This window comes from Bemisia tabaci, chromosome 9 (assembly GCF_918797505.1).
Source record: "Bemisia tabaci chromosome 9, PGI_BMITA_v3".
NCBI classification, from domain to species: Eukaryota; Metazoa; Arthropoda; class Insecta; order Hemiptera; family Aleyrodidae; genus Bemisia; species Bemisia tabaci.
The window spans coordinates 2,604,814-2,623,120 of record NC_092801.1 but is presented as its reverse complement, the minus strand read 5'-3'; the positions used below and the strand labels follow the sequence as shown (position 1 = coordinate 2,623,120).

Below are 18,307 nucleotides of genomic sequence, written 5' to 3'. Positions count from 1 at the left end.
ACGAGTGTTTCTGGCCACTTTTTGAGTTTTTCTTTGGATCGTCTTCCGCGGATAGCTCGAAGCAAGGGACTCGCGGAGCTTTTCCGACTGGAAAATCGCACTCAGCGGGTCATTACCAAGCGGACTAGCTTGGTTTCGGCTCGTTCAGCGAACTTTCGATTTTGATGCTAAAAATTTAGTCCAAGTAATCCTTGTCGATTTTCCTCGATTTTGGACTGAGAAAAAATTTCGAGATATCAGCCGCACCCTACGTAGTTGGAGGCTTAGAATCAATTCCGCACTGTCCTGACTCTCGGCGAGGCTTCCTGAGCCGAGAAACAGTCAGAAACTGGTCAAGAATAGTCCAAAAAGATTGACACAACCATACAATGCAATGACAGTGTTTAGTGAAGGAGAACTGAGTGTTTTTGAAAACGAGAGTTGTGCTAGTTCTTTGGTCAGCAGGGCTCTCCATGAGAGAGTGTGTTAGTAAGGTTGCAATAGTTTTTTTTTTAGAAGTTGAATGTTACTCTTGAGCGATCCGAAAGGGACCAACTTATCACTCAGTTCCTGTCTATGGCTGAATTCAGCTCATTTTACTATGATTATGTAGGAGATGTGAACGCTGGATATAAATGATAATTATTTTACTAAATTCGATTTTTTTACCTCTGGGTATAGAAAAAGAGCCCTGACAGAGGTTTAGTGGTTTAGTAAATTTCACATAAAAAGTAGGTAAAATTTACATACAAGATTTCAAAGAATTTTGAAAGTACTAATCTATTGTGAGAATACTCAATAGCTTTTTTACCACACTACTTGCTAAAAATATTTTGAGAAAAAAGATAGAGCTTTCTCTGTTGCAAAATATTCCGCTTTGCTGCTATCAGTTGAACATAAGAACGTATTTATGCTAAAAAGAACTATGTGCATAGGATTTGCAGGACTTTCACGATGTCTTGATATAGACTCCAGATTGATTCATAAATTTTTATTTCACTCAATTTTTTAAAGCCCTTGGCCCATTTCAAAAGAAAAAGAAAATTATATCCTCACAAAAATGAATGTCACATGTTCAGCCCTGCGTTTTGTGAATCAATTTCCTCACCAAGGTATGCGCTTTTTGTATGCCGTTGTAGCGTAGAGAAAATCACCTCATTATTTTGCTTAGGCTGTAATTAACGCCCCGCCCTCCCCCAAGAAAAACTACTCATTCAAGGCAATAAAATTTTAAATTTTTGAAAATGATATTTTTCAGTGAACAATTTTTCTGACAAATGAAACCAAAAGAATAAACTTGAAATTAGAAACATGTAATTATTGAAATTTAAGAATAGTAGCTTGTACAGAGTAACAATAAACCTAAGAACAATTATTATGGCATTAATACTTAAAGGTAAATCACGAAACACATTTTGCAATTACCAATCTACAGGCACAACAGGTAAAAAAAAATGATGCTTATCACATCCGATGAAGTAATGAGTATTGTAGGTAAAAAATATTAATAAGGATACAAAAACTGCTACACTATGATCATCAATGGTGAAGGAAATTATATCAGTCAAAATGATGGTGGAATGACAGCTGCACATGAAATCATTAGTTTCTTGATGAAGTAAGTACTGAAGTAATGAGTATTGTAGGTAAAAAATATTATTAAGGATACAAAAAATGTTACACTATGATTGTCAATTGTTGAGAAAATTATATCAGTCAAAATAATGGTGGCATTACAGCTGCACATGAAATCATTAGTTTCTTGATGAAGTAAGTACTGTTTTAAATTCTTTTACAATTACGAGCATTATTCAACCAATATATAAGATCGTTAAGAAACGTTTTAACCACTGTACTTTCAACTTGGTAACAAGCTAGATAAAAAAATATTGAAGTCAGAGATTCTCAAGTAACGCTGTTTTTTTCAGTTTTTTCCGATAAGATTTGACATAAATTTGAAAAAGCATTTCTGTTTTTGGATTCCAAATTTCTCTACGGGACAAAAGACTTCGGCAAGATATTTTTTGGAAAACGGAAACGGGCATTTATTTTTTGCGCTTTAAAAATGGAGACAAAATTGATCGGATATGCTTCTTCAAAGCTGCTACGAGGCTTATCTCCTTGGAGCATATCAAACAGGATAATCGGATCAGGATTACAATATTAGAAAATGCAGTAAGTATTCAATTATTTTGAGTTAAGAAAACACGATGGTAATACAGAAATATGTTGAAAAAAGCTGAGAGAGACACATTGAAAGTATACGAATTTCTTTGCCACTTCTGTAGCAACAAAAACATTGACTGCAAATTTAAAAGAAAGAAAAATACTGACATGCACTAACATGTTAAGAGGAATTAGTAAAGTAAGTATAAGATTGTTGAATTTTAGTATAAAATTGATATTTTGAGTGAGGAATTTGGCAGAGGCCTCAAAAAATATTAAGAGGGAAATATTCAAACTCCCTTGCTTTTATTTTGGGAAGGAAAAGAAAAACAAGACAACTTAAAACCGTTTCGTAAAAGACAGGAGCCTGCGCAACCTTCCATATTTCAATTGACGACTCTTCATGGCACGCAGTCCTGCATAGCCTTGCAAAATACTTTATGTTGTTTCCAGTCTGCTTTTTGACAGTCAACTGAGCAGTACTGAACAGTTTTGCATCTTGAGCACTTAAGCAAACTCTGCTGCTTTGCGGTTGGGTTTTTCCGTTTTTCGTCGCCACATTTGGAGCACATCACGTTAATGAAATCTGTAAGATCGCAGTTATCGACATAAGTAACAGCAAAGAAAGGTGAAATAGCCACTCGAGTTGCATATTGACGAAGTAAGTGGTTCACGGCTGAGAACTCCTTGATCAGATCTTTCAAATAGCCTTTCGGAAACTTCCCAACACCACAGGTACAGATTGAGGATTCACCATCTCTGTCAAGGCCTTGTGGAAGGGGCACCTCGCCGATCTTCTTGTAATCACATCCTGATGTGTGATTCCACGTGCGACAACGCTCAACCATTGCAGGCATCATTGCCTTCCACGCACGATTAACAGAATCGTTGACAGGGACTTTTCGGAGAACATCATTGTCATACAGTTTTTTTAGAAAACGAGTTACAACCTTGTCACTCATGACAGTATTTGTGAGAGGAATTAACGCACTGTCAAGTACAACAGAATAGCTGGCCAAGTCTAGGCGGAGACATGATGGCAGTATAAGAGCCTTCCGGCTTTGGTCCATGCCCTCGAGGCAAACGAAGTTGTCTCTACGTAAGTAAAGTCCCGCGTACCCCATGAAAAATTGCATTATGCTTTCTTTGATGCTGACACGTAAATCATCTGCACGCGACAAGAAGTTCTGGTACTCTTCTCTGGAGAACATTTGCCCCAAATAGTCATTGAGCCACGTCAATTCTTGCCCGTTGTCTAAATCTATCGAAGGCATAACGTCGAGATTAACACGCATTGACGACCAAGACACGATGTTTGGTGGAGTTTGTGAGAGAAAGCACGGGAACAAGAAAGCTGGAACATCCTCCTCCACTGGGTCAAGGAAACGACTTTCAATTTCAATGTAGGATGATTTTCTGGCGATTCTGACCCTGTGCTTCGATATTGACACGGGAGCAGGAAACTCAAATTTAAACTCAAGAGATCTGCCAATATTAGCTACTGCCACATACGGGGACAGGAACTTCACTTGAACGACAGAAGATTTATTGGCTAGTACAGCTTTGTCTATCTCTGACTCCAACGTGATGCGTCGAATCAATGAGTTTATTTTCAAACCATCACCAGAAAAGCGAACAGAGGTCGAATTTGAGGCTAGTTTCACTTCTCTGTTTTCAAGATTGATGAATCTTGGAAGCCCAGACATTCCTGGCATGAATTTTGTAATAGAAACATCTGAACTTGTTATTTCAGTTGAGAAAAAACAAAGTTCAGGACCCAATTTCATGAAATAAAACATGTAAGTCATGGGATTGTACTTCACAATAAACTTCACTTTTGGTACCGACTGGAGAAGCATTGAAATGAGCATTGAGGTGGGTACCATAACGGATGCAAATACGTCTGAAGTGCAAAAAAATACACCAGAACCTTCAAAACTGAGCGGATTTGAATGTACTTCTCCATTTGACTCGTCCAATTTTCGAAAAGCCATCTGAACAGAGGAGAAAGAACGACGGTACACCTGGCCTTGAGGATTTCTACCTTCAAAATGACAAACGATACCCTGAGAACCAAGACACTTTCCGATGGCATTGAGGTGCTTCTTAGGCACACGAATTGTTACACATAATTGGTCTGGCAAATCTTCGCATTCAGACAACACTGAAGCGAGGACGGTACCATTCATGTTTGCAGGATTTGGCTTGGTAAAATGACTGCTGTCAACCCCAAATGTATGTAAGTTGAGGAGGAGGTCCTCAAGATGATGATCGTTGGATGATCCTTTTGGTCCATCCACGCCAAGTACATTATATATCTCCTTCAGACATTCATCCCAGTCTACGGTAAGTGTTGCCTTGAGATGGCTCAAAAGAAACGCAAAGCTTGCACGATTGTAGGGGCGATGTAGGTCCTTCAATGCGTCTTCTCTCGTTAAATTATGATGGCCAAAAATGTCAGGTAAGTCATCCAACTGAAACATCGCACGATGAACGTGAGTTAGAAACTTTGCGAGTTCCTTCGCTTCCACCTGCACGCTTGGTAACATGCCTGGCGTTCCCAATCGCCTCCAGCGGAGACGTGAAACTACTGTAGGCCTGCAGATAGAACCCGGCTTTTGTACAATGATTTTGTCGATGTTTGGATACTCGTCTACGGTGCTGGTTGCGTTGGTGAAGAGATCTGGGAGGACAAGACCGAGGAGGAAGGACATAGAGCGCACATCAACACCGAAGAGATTGGTCAGTCTTTCTTGGAGACTGGAGTCGAACATAACCATCAACTGTGTATACAGGCAACTCGATACATTACGCTTGAGTAGGCTTGACGTAAGAGCGACTACATTTAATGGTCCTAAGTAATCTGCTAAATTAGATGTATCGATAACGTCGAAGCTCAAGGGAGCAGAATCTTTGCTGTCACCATAATCACTATGGTGAAGAATGAGGGGGCTGTTGGTCCAATTGTGAAAGGGCAAATTCATCGATGTCGATCCGGTAAGTTGACAGTTGCGCAAAGTGAAGCAGAAGGGAAAAGCATGACCAGAGAAGATTCGTATAACCGACCCATTCTTAATGGCTTTCCTGAATGCTGGCGCCCATTGAAAGAAATTACTTTTCGCGCAATTGACCAGATGTTCCGTAGGGGATCGACCTTTTTTCTCCTGGTAGAGGGGACATTCCTTGCTCAATAAAATATAAGCAGTGCATAGAGGAAGGCTGCCAAGAGGTGATGTACCTTCATGCATGGTCAGCTCACCATCAGGAGAATACAAGAAAACTGGGTTCAAGTGAGCCGGTCGCACAGCTGGTGTGTTCTCTGCTGATACCATTCCGTGGCCCCACCATTGCTTAGCGACAGAATCCAGAGCCGACCAGGCCTGTCCATCTACATTCATGTTGGTCGGGAATAAAGCCCGATAACCTTTGTAATCAGGACCACCGTTAAGAAGGCGGTCTTCTCTGACTCTATCGATCGCAGTCTGTAGCCGCTTGAGCCGATCCTTCTTAGCAGAATTCGAGAGGCCCCTCGTTGTAAAGCCCTCCCAATAAGCTCTCACGCAGGACAGGGATTTTTCATCGCAAAATCGGATCATGGACCCGTAAACAGAATTATGCCAATGATCTATAGACTCGGACACCGCTAGAAGCCTCTGGATCTGAGACTCGAGAAGATCCACTGAGTTTCCGTCTATTTTCCAGTGATAGTATAAGTTCCAAATAAGCTCGATGTTTTCATTGGATTCGTCATCGCTAATGAGAGTGTATAATAGTACATTCCGTGCGTGGATCATAGGTGCAATGTCACAGCAGGTGACGTCGAGTTTCCGTTTGTTGTCTGCGAAACAGGTGAATAGAATGTTCCGTGCATCGCCGCAACCCAGCAGGAGAATGTGAGCGTCTGCCTCTGGGGGTAGGTCCTGGGTTAAACATACGGGTGGGACGTTCCCCAAAGGGAATAAAGTGCTTAAAAACGTTGGTAGACCACTGGTGTGGATGCTCATTCTGAAAAAAAAAAGCGACCAGCGACAAATTAAGAAAAAAACCATTACCGAATGCACACTTTATGTATATATTATTGTAACCATGAGCATGGTTCAGTTGGCATTTTTTTAATTGTAAAATCTACATTGAAACAGGTCAGACACTTGTTTTGACTACAAAATTGTTAAATCAGCAATTTCCTTTTTTCCCAAGTGGGATAAGCGAGGGAGAAGTAAGTAAAAAAAAATAAAAAGAAGGAGAAAAAAGGGACAAAAAATCGGAAAAATGAAACAAAATAAAACAAAGAGGCTCCCCCCGACACAATGGCTAAGTGTCTTTGGTGGATGTTTTATCCTTTATTTGTTTTTCTTTTGTTACCTATTTGTCTATAAGCTTTGTATATCTCTGTACTAAAACGAAAATGAATTAACTACATTCAAATTCTAGATAAGTCGCATCAGCTACTGCCAAATTAAATTGGACAATTTCATTTTTTACATGAAAGCAGTCTGGCGGATTTTTGTGCAAATTTCAGTGAATTTTCAGTAAGCAAATAATAAAAAGTAAAGTCCTAAACATTTTAAAAAGTATCCGCACAAACCCTCCCTCGGCAAACTGCAAAATTTAATCGTCTAGTTTTTGGCAATAGCTGATGTGGCTTAGTTCCTCTCTGCTAAAAGCGGTCTATTTTATGTTCATTTGTAATATCCTGGAAAACTAAAATATTTTTGAGCCCGCACCAATGATAAAATTCGCCATTTTTCAATTTTCAACCGAACCGATTGAATCCACACACTCCGGAGGGGAAGAACGTGAGACAAACATCAAGTACCCGCGATTTGAGCGTGAATTTCGGCGATTTTCAAATTTCGTCACCCCAAGTAACATAGGGTTCTATTTTCTGTCTAGCAGTAATTCAGAAATTGTCTATTTTCTAGACAGAAAAATAAAATAGAAAGAAAATGGAAAGAAAATAGATGTATCAAGTAGAAGTAAGGAAATTATTAAAAAACTTCTATTTTCTGTCTATGTTCCGGACACTAAATACAAGGAAAACCGACAATTTTGTTGTCTTAATTCTGTATTTTTTCCATCTGTTTTCTGAATTTTAAATTTCTAAGGAATAGATAAAGAAGATCCATTCTCTATTTTCCGACAGGTTTTTGGATATTTTTTCTTAAAGAAATAGCCCTATCAATTTTCTAAACGGAAAATAGATCAATTTTGTAGACAGGAAATAGACCTATATTTTTCGGTAAATAGTGACACTCACTTTAAATTTTCTGTCTACTTTCCGTAATGCTAGCTACTTTTTCTTTATTTTCTAAATTTGTTTCATCGATTTTTTTTTCATAAAATATTTTTATTTTGCTACTTGGGACTTAAAAGCACCATACAAGTTTATGGAAAGGTACTGGAAAAGTACTGTGAAAGTACTTGATGTTTGCCGGGCAGCTTTAGTAGACTCCCTATGTAAGTGACACAAGAATCCCGGTACGGAAAGGCAGTTTCAAAAACGCCTTCAATTACGGCGTGATACCTCACGCATTCCGGAGAGCGCGAATAGTTGTATCGTTGCGCCTTGGCAATGCAATGGAAAATTAACATTGAAGTAGCCTCCCCGCTGACCTTGTCGGTTTTCCTTTTCCGCTTTTGCAGTTTTGACCGCATAGTTTAAGTGTGCTTAAGCTAGGATTGTACTTGGCGAATGGATGATTTTTATAGAAGAATTAACAATAAACAAGCGGTAAGAAATATAACTAAGTAATAGGAACTCAAATCAGCAATCAACTTGACAGTATCTGAATTTTTTGGAAAGGTACTGAAAACGTACTGTAAGAGTACTTAATTTTTAGCAGCCGATTCTGTGCACTAAAATTCTAAGGGATCGCGTTACTTTGTTCTCCTCTGATGAAATGAAATAAAATGGGATCAGAGATTTTGACACACAGCGAACAAAATACCTCTTCCTTCGGTTTTACGTCGATATTCCCATCAGAGTCCACGTCAATAAGTTTACACCCACTTTTGGAGTGCGGCAGAAGATGAGCTATCTTTACTTCAAAATAAATACCTGGAAAAAAAAATGGCAGATCTTTTGTCACATTTCATTGCGTACTCAATCAGCAAGAACAGGCCTTCACTTTGAGCACAAGTTCACCACAACCCTTACTCCAAGTCTAATAACTTAAAATTAACAAATGCTAAGGCGTTACTGACCTGGATGCCGAAAAAGCCGGTTTCGTTTTCGTAAAAGGTCACAAGGTAAAAAAGAGATCTTCCCCCAGAAACAGGTACACAGGATAGACTTTCCGCTTCGTCTGGGGGTAAAAAGTTCGTACCTACAACAATGATAACCGTTGGATAAAAAAGGGATCAAAACAGAACATTTTTCAAAAATGATGAAAGTACCTGATGACCTTAAACTTTATTTTTCTCCTCAAATCGATCTTTTGCAACATTTGGACCAGGTGTAGTGTAACTTTGCATACCAAAGGTGAAACTACCAAAGCATGTATTCCGGTTTGCGACGTTGCAGAGTTCCTGCCGTATTTTATTTTATTTTTTAAATTAAAATTTATTCAACTAAACTGTCTTGATTTTTCTTCTCTGTGCGAAGAAAATTGTGTGAAAACTTCAAGGAATAATGTTGATTCGTTCACCTGTAAAAAAATATTTTGAGACCGGAGATTTTTAAACACCGCAAACAAGATGCGTGGTTTTGAAGTTTCACCGTCTATACGAGGTCTGTTAGATTGGAAACCGGATTTTCGTGTTAACTAGCCCACAATGCGTCCAAAATAGGTTTTCTTGGACTTTCCTGATGGCTGGAAATATACTAAAGAATGCTAGATCCACATATTTTGTTTATCATGATCAGTGTTCATTCTGTGTCACCTTGAATACGAGTAAGTCAGGTGCGTTCTGCGATTTTCATCATGCGATCACTGATAGAGCAAAGATTTGACATTTAATTTTGTTTTAAACTAGGTATACCTTGTAACGAAACTTTTGGCATGCTAAGTAAAGTTTACCAAGATCATTGTATGAGTTGTTCTCACTGTTTTGAGTGGGTTAAACGATTCAAAACTGGTCAGGAGTTCGTCGAAGATGAGGAGCATGCGGGAATCGACCGCCAACGACAACTGACATTTGCCACGTGGAGGAAGTGCGGGAAAAAGTGCTCGAAAATGGTCGTTTCGAGCTTGCTGAACAGAGTAATATTTCTAAAGGCTTTGTACATACAATTTTTATAGAATATGTAGACACGCATCGAGTTTCAGATACACTTGATTGTTGTCCGTTGAACGAAAATCCAACCAAATGTCAATTTCCTTCTAACTGTTTGAACGTTCTAACAATGACCCTACATTTTTGGATAGGATCATTTTCGGTGACAATACTTTAGTGTACGGCTACGATATGGAGACGAAACTCCAATCGTCCTTGTGGGTTGAAAAATGTAGTGCAAGACCGAAAAAAGTGAGACAAGTTCGGTCAAACATAAAAATCGCAGAACACCCATGAGGTTGCCTGACTTCAAGCCACATACCAACGAAGCTAAATAGGGCTTTTCAAATTTGTGAACGTAGCGTTCTTAAGTATAATTCCAGCTATCAGGGAAGTTCAAGAAAACCTAATTCGGACGCATTGAGGGCTAGATATGACCAAAATCCGGTTTCTAATCTAACAGACCTCGTGTGGTATCTGAGTATTAGTTTATTAATACACTAAAAACATTCAAACCTAGATCCATAGATGTTTTTATTACATAGTAAAAAAACAACAACCACGCATGCCTAGATATATTTCGGATTGCGTCATCTTCAGAGTGAAAGGTAATTTTTTATTAAATTCAGTACTGGATCGAGTTCAAGAGAAACCATGGTTTCTAGAAACATTAACCATGGTCATTCCCTGATGGTTTCTTGATATTCAGGGACTCATTCACTCATGAGAAACATATAAGTTTTCCCCCACTTCCCCAGGATTTTCTTGGAGAAAACTATTGGTTTTTTTAAAATCTTTCAGCCGATTTTTTGGCGCACATTCCAAGTTTTAATTCCAAAATTGTTCCAGGTGTTTATACTACGTGGTCGATGAAAGCCCCTTGGAGAATTTGCAAGGGTCTGAAATTTGATAAATTTCCTGTTTAAGTGGAATCCTCTGAGTGAACTGAACACGAAGATACCCTTGATTCATAAATTGAGCGATTATTAGAGGAGATATGACAAAATAACCGATTCTGCTAAAATACATGTGTTTAAATGGGAAATGCCGCCAGATGACGTCACAAGGCGGCGCATTTTCTCACTTTTAAATCAATTTTTCTCCAATTTCCCATGTCAGAAAAAAATTATGAAAAATATTGCGAACTCAGCTCATTAGGCACTTTCAGATGAAGCAATAAAAAAATTGCGTGCAAATTCTCCAATGTGTCATTCGAGAGGTCAATGATAGCGGCTCAGGTGCAGAGCCAAAAACCTAAATAATAATAATAATAAGTGCTTCAAATTTCCAAAAACTTTGAAAAGGAAAATATTTGTAAGCGGTGGAAGAAGAGATTCCCGGTTTCTGGAACGACTCCCCTGAGTTTTCCAAAGATTTACGTTCCCCGATGAATCCTGGATTTCCCGGTCCCAGAGACCATGTTTAAAATGCCCCAGTTGCTTAATGCATACGAATATTTTGTATTAAAGAAATATAGCAGAGGTTGTTTGAAAATGTCAACGACTGCTGCTAGCAATTTAAGGATCAAAGCGATTTTTCACCGTTATATATGTAGTGATCGCGGACACACCTCTGCCAGAGGACTGTTTTAATTAGTCTTTTCTTAAAAAATAAGGGGAAAATAACATAATCAAATATTTTGTATGTTTGTATATTTTTTTAATTGGATATTTGTACGTATAAAATGGGACAAGAAAAGGCGGGGACGAGACTGAAAAAACGCAATAATTTATAAAACACACGAGTAAATTCTGTTTGTAAATTATTGTGTTTTTTTAACAGATCGTCCCCGCATTTTCTTGTCCTATTCTACCATGCTAGGAAAGAACGCCGTATGAACCTTCAAGAGTTGCCAAATTTCCTTGGAAAAATCACTAATTTTCAAGATCATCTTTGAAGATTTGTCTTCCGGTTTCTCAGGTAATTTAGTTTGCAATTTGAGCTAAAAAGTCTGAAAATTTCAAGAGAAAATATTGATAACTTTCTTCAAAAATTGGTATTTTCCGAGGAGAAAGGCAACTTTTGAATGTTTATACGGCGTTATTCCTTAGCACGGCAATATTTTACATCTACGTTCTCGGGCTGCCATAGTGAATATTTATCTAAATAGAATAGTTTTATATATATAGACTTTCCGTGGACGCATTTTTCAATACTGGCTATCGATGAGCTGGAGCCACAGCCAAGACTGCGTAATGGGTAATATTAGGTTGATGCACGCTTGAAGACGTAAACTTCTCGCTCTTAAGGTGATTCGTCAAGCTCAAGTGACGTGGTCGAACTGACATGCGATATATCGCATTGATTAGATAAAAAATCTCGGCAGATTTTGAATTTTTAGCAAAAAAAAAGGGACGATAGCCCCTGCGCATGAGCCTAAAGAATCAATCATTCTAAACCCATTATTGGCAAAATTCAGAGAAATGAAAGCAGAACAGTGTTTGGAAAAAAACCTCGCATTCAATTCAGATATCGATTTCTGTATCAAATGCGAAATTTTTTTCCAAACACTATTCTGCTTTCATTTCTCTGAATTTTGCCAATTTTGGGGTTTAGAATGATTGATTCTTTAGGCTCATGCGCAGGGGCTATCGTCCTTTTTCTTGCTGAAAATTCAAAATCTGCCGAGATTTTTGACCTAATCGACGCGATACATAGCATACCAGTTCGACCCCGTCACTTGAGCTTGACGAATCACCTTAATTCAAAATCTAGAAAGAAAGCAATAATGCAACAAAATATGTTCGGTATCTAGTTATTTATTTCTTCCTACATTAATTTATTAACTTCAATTAATGCTCTCGATCCGATTCAAATCTGTCGCAAAGGCATGAAACTTCCACGAAAGATTCGAGTTAGGTTAGATTGGGTCACGCAACTATATTAACTTCGCTGCAATGCGGGAGGTGTCGCACGGAAATGAAGGCGCGCGCCGCTGCTAAGTCGCGCAGCTTCCTTCTGCAGCTCCAATTACCTATACTGCCGTGCAAAGGAAGAATGCCGTATGAACATTCGAGAGTTGCTAGATTTCCTTTGTTAAAATGTTTATTTCTAAGACAAGTTATGAATATTTTTCCTTGGAATTTTCAGGAACTGTCGGCGAAATTGCGAACAAAATTATCGAAAAAATTGGAGAGAAATATTCACAAGTTTACCAGGGAATTCGTGTGTTATCAAAAGAAATGCAACGCCTGGGGGTTCAAACGGTGTTTTTCCTTAGCACGGCAGTATAACGGAGGGTTTCAGCTTTCTCTTATTTTCTCTTTGGCACACAGAGCACTGTGCACAAACGGCAAATGCAAATCGATTGCTTAAGTCGACAGATTTCGATTTCGACGTTGCAAATCTACATTCATGTTTAATATTTTTAAAAGGAAACCAACTGACAGTTTTTCTTGGATTTTATGCTTCTCGAATTTGAATATATTTGAAGAGAATTTCTAGAAGTACGGTGGCATGATAGGTACCAGGGGGGGGGGGGGACATTTATGGTAATGAATAAAATGGAAGAAGAGATTCCCGGCTTCTGGAACAGATTCCCTGATTATTCCCTGATGGTTTTTATTCCTAGATTCCCTGATGAATCCCAGTTTCTCCCAGTCCGAGTTACTATGACAGAGACACACTATGACGCATTTTTGAAAGAAATGAGTTGGAAGGAATATTAAATTCGACTAGGATATTTTAATAGTTATCCTGTAGAAAGTTTGAAGTCAAGAGAGATTATTTTTAATGTAAAAATAGTCGTCAACCTTTGTTCTCAACGCTGACAATGGAGGATAGATGGAGGAATAGAAGTTCAAACCTCTTACACTCTGTTTAAACTTGATGCAGTTCACTGCATTCCTGTCAAAGTCGATCCTTTTGAAAAGTCTCTTCAGTTTTTGACATTTTAACAGATGAATTGGTATGACAAAAAATTAGGACAAATCTTTAAAAGAAATTGAAAGTGCTGAGCTGCTGGTGACTGGTGAGTGCATTGAGCAACAGTACAAGTGTTAAGATACATTCGATTATGATTGATCTAATCAATCATTTAAAGGGCAATTTTAAGTCTAATGAAATCAAAACAAATAGATCAGGATCACAGCAAGTTGAAGGAAAAATAATTTAAAATTGTTTACGTCATTGCTGACCGAAATTCATATCGATGGTGAAAGTGCAGAAGAGCATATCTCGGAAAACACGATTTTCCAGAAGCATAAAAAAGAAAAAAAACAATATACACTCCTCTTTAGAGGGGTAATAATTCTTGAAGATAGCAAGAATAAGATGCTCTTTCAGACTCCGTCAGCATTTTGAATAATATCTCGAACTGTTAGAAAAGACAGCAGAAATGCCGAGATTTGCGTTTTCGGCACTAAGAGTTGACACTTCATCACGAGATACGCATTTCTGCAATTCATGTTTCAAACCTGTTGTTGGCGGATTTGGATCATTTAAAGACTGTAAAAAGATTTTCACGCTTACAATTCCTTTCCAGATAAGCATTAGTTTGATCTCATATGGCCAGATCAAGCATTGTATGATTGGAAAATGACGTTTCATCACGAGATACGCATTTCCGTTATGGACCACTAGACAAGGTCTGAATTAAAGCATTCTGAGACATGTTCTTCACCAGAATTTCACGTAGAACACGATTCGCGCAACGAAAATGACTGAAACCAACTTCTGACGGAGATATTAAAATTTTCATTTCACATTGGTTACGAGGAATTTGAACTGCCCGCTTACAAGAAACTCAAAGCTCTACGTGAGTCAAATCGCACACTACAACGATTTCAGCAAGTTCTCGATCGAGCAATATTCATTTCCCACCATGTGTTGTTCAAACTGTAGGCAATTTGCTACAGCTGATCCAAAGCGTCAAGATTGAGGTTGCCAGATTTTTATATCGCAGAGACGTTCATGATAACGTTTAGCGCGCGATGTGAATCACGCAGACCATTGAGTTTTCATGAGCGGGTGATTAGAATTCACGCATCAGGAATCATTAAATATCTTCGTAAGACTTTAATTTCGGTAATTTCTGTTGTGCGCATTGTGTTCTACGTGAAATTTTTGTTACGAAACATATGTATCAGAATGCTAAAATTCGTACCTTGTCTAGTGGTCCATTAGCGTTTTGAACCTGCTCTTGATCATGAAGATCAAAAGTAGAGTTTATTCATACTTAAGACTTGTTTAGAAGCTGTAAGTAGTTGATCGTATACGATGAGTCACCAATAAGTGAATGAGAGAATTGGCTTCCTTGAATATCTTTTACACCATGAGAAGAAGACATAAAATCATAAGAAGACAGTGCGTGGTCTCTAGAATATATCGCCTCTGCGAGGATCCTGAAAAAATTATGTCGGTAATACTTTTTTTTCGATTTTTCCCCCAACACTTTGGCATATATACCGTTGGAAACGCACATCCATCTTCGCCCGTAGAAACCCGGAGGGCATCCATGCTCCATCCATCCACGCTCTACGCCCTTCAAATGGACCAGTGGACACAGTACCTTTTCTTCAATTCTGATTATTCATAGTTCATCGTCGCAAGCTCATTTTATCCGTGCGAAACTGATTGAATTCACAACCGCTTTTGAGTAAGTTGCGATCTTGTAAACGGCGAATCTCTCAATCCTGCATGAGAATACGATGACCAAAGCAAAAAGACTTAAAAACCCACAATCTGAAGCGGGCGTTTGGACTCTCATTTTTTAAATAAGACTTCAGGAGAAAAAAAAATCTTGCAACGTGCAATAATGTTCATCGGGTATTTTTCAAAATTACGCCTCGATGGAAGACTCCAAAATTCTGAATTTTTCTGGTCAACATCGTAGTACAGGGCCACTCAGATCCGATGCAGAGGAGCGCCTTCAACCCACTATGTGATCTTAATGCGAAATTCTGATACCACTATTCGTGCGTTGGGACAGTCGTTTTGCATACCCAGCCAATTGAAGGAAAATAATTGACCCGGGCAACGGGGTACGAATTTTAGCAATGTGATACGTGCTTCTTAGGGAACAAAACCTCTGGAGATGCCCCACCTGGCATCCAAAAAGCCCAGCCTCCAGGGGTGCTCCGCGTGACATCCGAAAAGCTCAACCCCCGGGGACTGCCCCCCCTGATTTCCAAGGAGCCCAACCACCTGTCATTCAAGGAGCCCAACCCCCCGGGGATTGCCCTACCTGGCATTCAAGGAGACCCACCACTTGGGGGCTGCTCCACCTGACTTCCAAGGAGACCACCTTGGGGCTGCCCACCTGACATCTAAGAAGCCCAACCCCCAGGAACTACCCCCCCCCTGATATCCAAGGAGGCCAACCCCCCAGGGGCTGCCCAACCTGATATCCAAGAAGCCCAACCCTAAGGGCTGGCCCCATTGGTATCCAAGGAGCCCTACCCCCGGAAGCTGCCCCACCTGGCATCCAAGAAGCCCAAACCCTCGGGGGCTGCCTCACATGACATTCAAGGAGACCAACACCCCGGGGGCTGCCCCCCCTGACATCGCACTTTCACCAACGATATGCTGGGGGGGAGGTGCAATTAAGAGAGGATCACTGGTTCCTATTTCTTCAAATTGATAATTTCTGATTTAAACAAAGTCAAAGTCATAACGTGGACTTGGAATTACAGATTATTACTAGATGGGAGAAGTTAAAATTTTGAGTCAAAGCTGGAATGCTTGCTGGAGGGCAAAAATTTAAGTACTTTTTTTTTTTTCTTTCTTTTTTAACTAATTCAAGTAGCTCACTAGGGCTAATCCTTGCGCTTTAGTCCCGTCCCCCTCCGTCCCTACAACCAGTCCCAGGCAACCATCGTTTGAAACCAACAAACTTGGGTCGCCTTGCCAGGAATCGAACTCAGGACCTCCCAATCATAGCGCTACAACCACTACACCATCGGAGGCCGACTTAGGCGAGAAAGCAGCTAGACGATTCCTGCTTCAAGATACTCAGAGTTTGGAATGTTTCTAGCGCTTTCAACTATTTGAAAGAGGACTGATTTCTCAGCCTGGCATTTTGTAATGAATGCAGTAAGTCGATCAATGTAACCAAATCAACTGTCAACGAGTGACAGCCAACTTTTAATGTTGAGGACACGCTTTTGGAGGGCGTAACTCTTGCATGATGATAGTTTGAAGACTGCTTCGCATTGCGGAACATGTGCCTAGTTTGGGTATGCAAATTATCCTCAGCATTGCAGGAAACAGTAAGTGGTAGCCATTCTAGTTACAGCAGTAACTAGGTAAGAGGATAAAATGGTGCCTGAGTACAGTAGTGAGGAAAAGAGTGCAGTGCCTAGGTAAGTATATGGTGAAGGAGAAAAGAGCAAAGTTTGAACGAAATGTCCGGGAAAAAGAAGGCTTTTGAGTAGGTGCTTCGGATGTTCAAACAAGGGTGCTAATGAAAAACACAGCCCCCACTTGCTGTTTTCATCGAGAAGCGCTCAACTTCAGCTTCATCACTGAAACTCAGGTGACTCATGACAGGTCAAAAATGAGTGTAACAACAGTTCATACTTTATTAGGGCCACGAATAAGCTGACCGAACATATTTACCATCATCATCACTGATAAACTGCTTATCATCGAGACCTCCATGAGGTACGGCTGAAATGGCGCATGGTTTGGGTCTGCTCCACAGACAAAGCATATGATATTGACAAAATAATTCAACTTGAAGTTTCCATTCTTATTCTACGATAAACAAGTTACTTAAAGGATGGGATCGGGAAAAATATGAACAAGACGCACGTGCTTACTTACCAGATGATTGAGATCATAAAAAGAGAGATGTTTTGGATAGCAACTTCAAACTTCACATCACATTTGTGACACGGAAATTCAACTAAGTATGCCTCGAGAACATACCTCTAAATAATTTTAACGACACAAGACGAAGAATCACTTAAATACAAAAACCAAAAATGATAAAAGATTAAACTTCCAAGTTTGTATGATGCGTTCACGTGGAACACGTTTTTGAATCACAAAAATGTGTTTACCTTTTCAAAGCCGTTGGAACACCTGTAACACTAAATACAAATTATTTGAACAGCGCGCTAAATTGTTCACTTGTTGCTGCTGAACGTCCCTGATTGGTTGATGCTAAGCGCGCGCGCGCACAGAAGAGAGAAAAAAAAAGGAAAACAGAGGGAAATTGTTGGGAAATTGTCAAAATGCGATAACGTTGAGGTTATAATATAATCAGAAATTAGCTTATTTGGTTTTTTTTATTGTGCTGTGACTTTTCTACTTATGAATGAATATTTACACAGTGTCTGTATTTGGACCCGATCTAGAGTGAATGCCCTTTTAATTTGTCAGATCTTTTGAACAGATATCTTTGTATTTTATATGTTTGTATATCTTTGAACATGGAGGCGCTGTTACCCTCTGAAGTTGCTCGATTAGTTTATGGTGAGTGACACGGATCCTTTTCTCCAAATTTTTTCTCTATATCTTACAATAACTCCATTTACAAGCAAGGCGCTTCATGGAAATGAAATATTTAGGACCCATTGGAAATGGAATCGACAGATGCCGAACAGTCCACTTCGCTTGTCCTCGTTCAAGTTAACTGATGATTAGTAGGCTTACCCAGTAAAGCTTTACATTCTTATCTAACGGCAAAAATTGTTTGTAGATTGATGGATTTGTTGAAAGGTATCTGGCAAATCTAACTGCATAATAGAATGGGCTATTTTATGTTGTCGATGCACCTTCAATCAATCTCTGCAGAATATAAAGTCTGACAAGTTCTTTCACTCTCTTCCAGTTGGAGGTTTCACAGGAGATAATTCCCTGCAACCTAGTCCTCACTTCCTCTAAGAAACTTTGTTTAAGGTTAATCTTTAGCATTGGTGAGCGTCAGTTATAAAAAAAATCCACCATGTCGCACTGCTATAATCTGGCTCCAAAGTCAGTGATTATTAAAATATCACAGTAT

General features: G+C 39.3%; 1 protein-coding gene across 1 annotated transcript; it reads right to left on the bottom strand.

Annotated features, from left to right (window-relative positions):
* Nucleotides 1-1,192: 1,192 nt before the first annotated feature.
* LOC109039419 (uncharacterized) lies at nucleotides 1,193-17,371 on the bottom strand. The gene is made up of 3 exons (XM_019054886.2): nucleotides 17,125-17,371; nucleotides 8,350-8,471; nucleotides 1,193-6,150 (listed from the first exon to the last, which is right to left on the bottom strand). Exon 3 carries the CDS (start codon nucleotides 6,147-6,149, stop codon nucleotides 2,547-2,549), a length of 3,603 nt encoding a protein of 1,200 aa, XP_018910431.2. The 5' UTR covers nucleotide 6,150; nucleotides 8,350-8,471; nucleotides 17,125-17,371; the 3' UTR covers nucleotides 1,193-2,546.
* Between the last annotated feature and the right edge of the window lie 936 nt (nucleotides 17,372-18,307).

What these genes read in the sequence shown, in the direction of transcription:
- LOC109039419 (XM_019054886.2), bottom strand. Translation starts at nt 6,149, where the DNA reads ATGAGCATCCACACCAGTGGTCTACCAACGTTTTTAAGCACTTTATTC.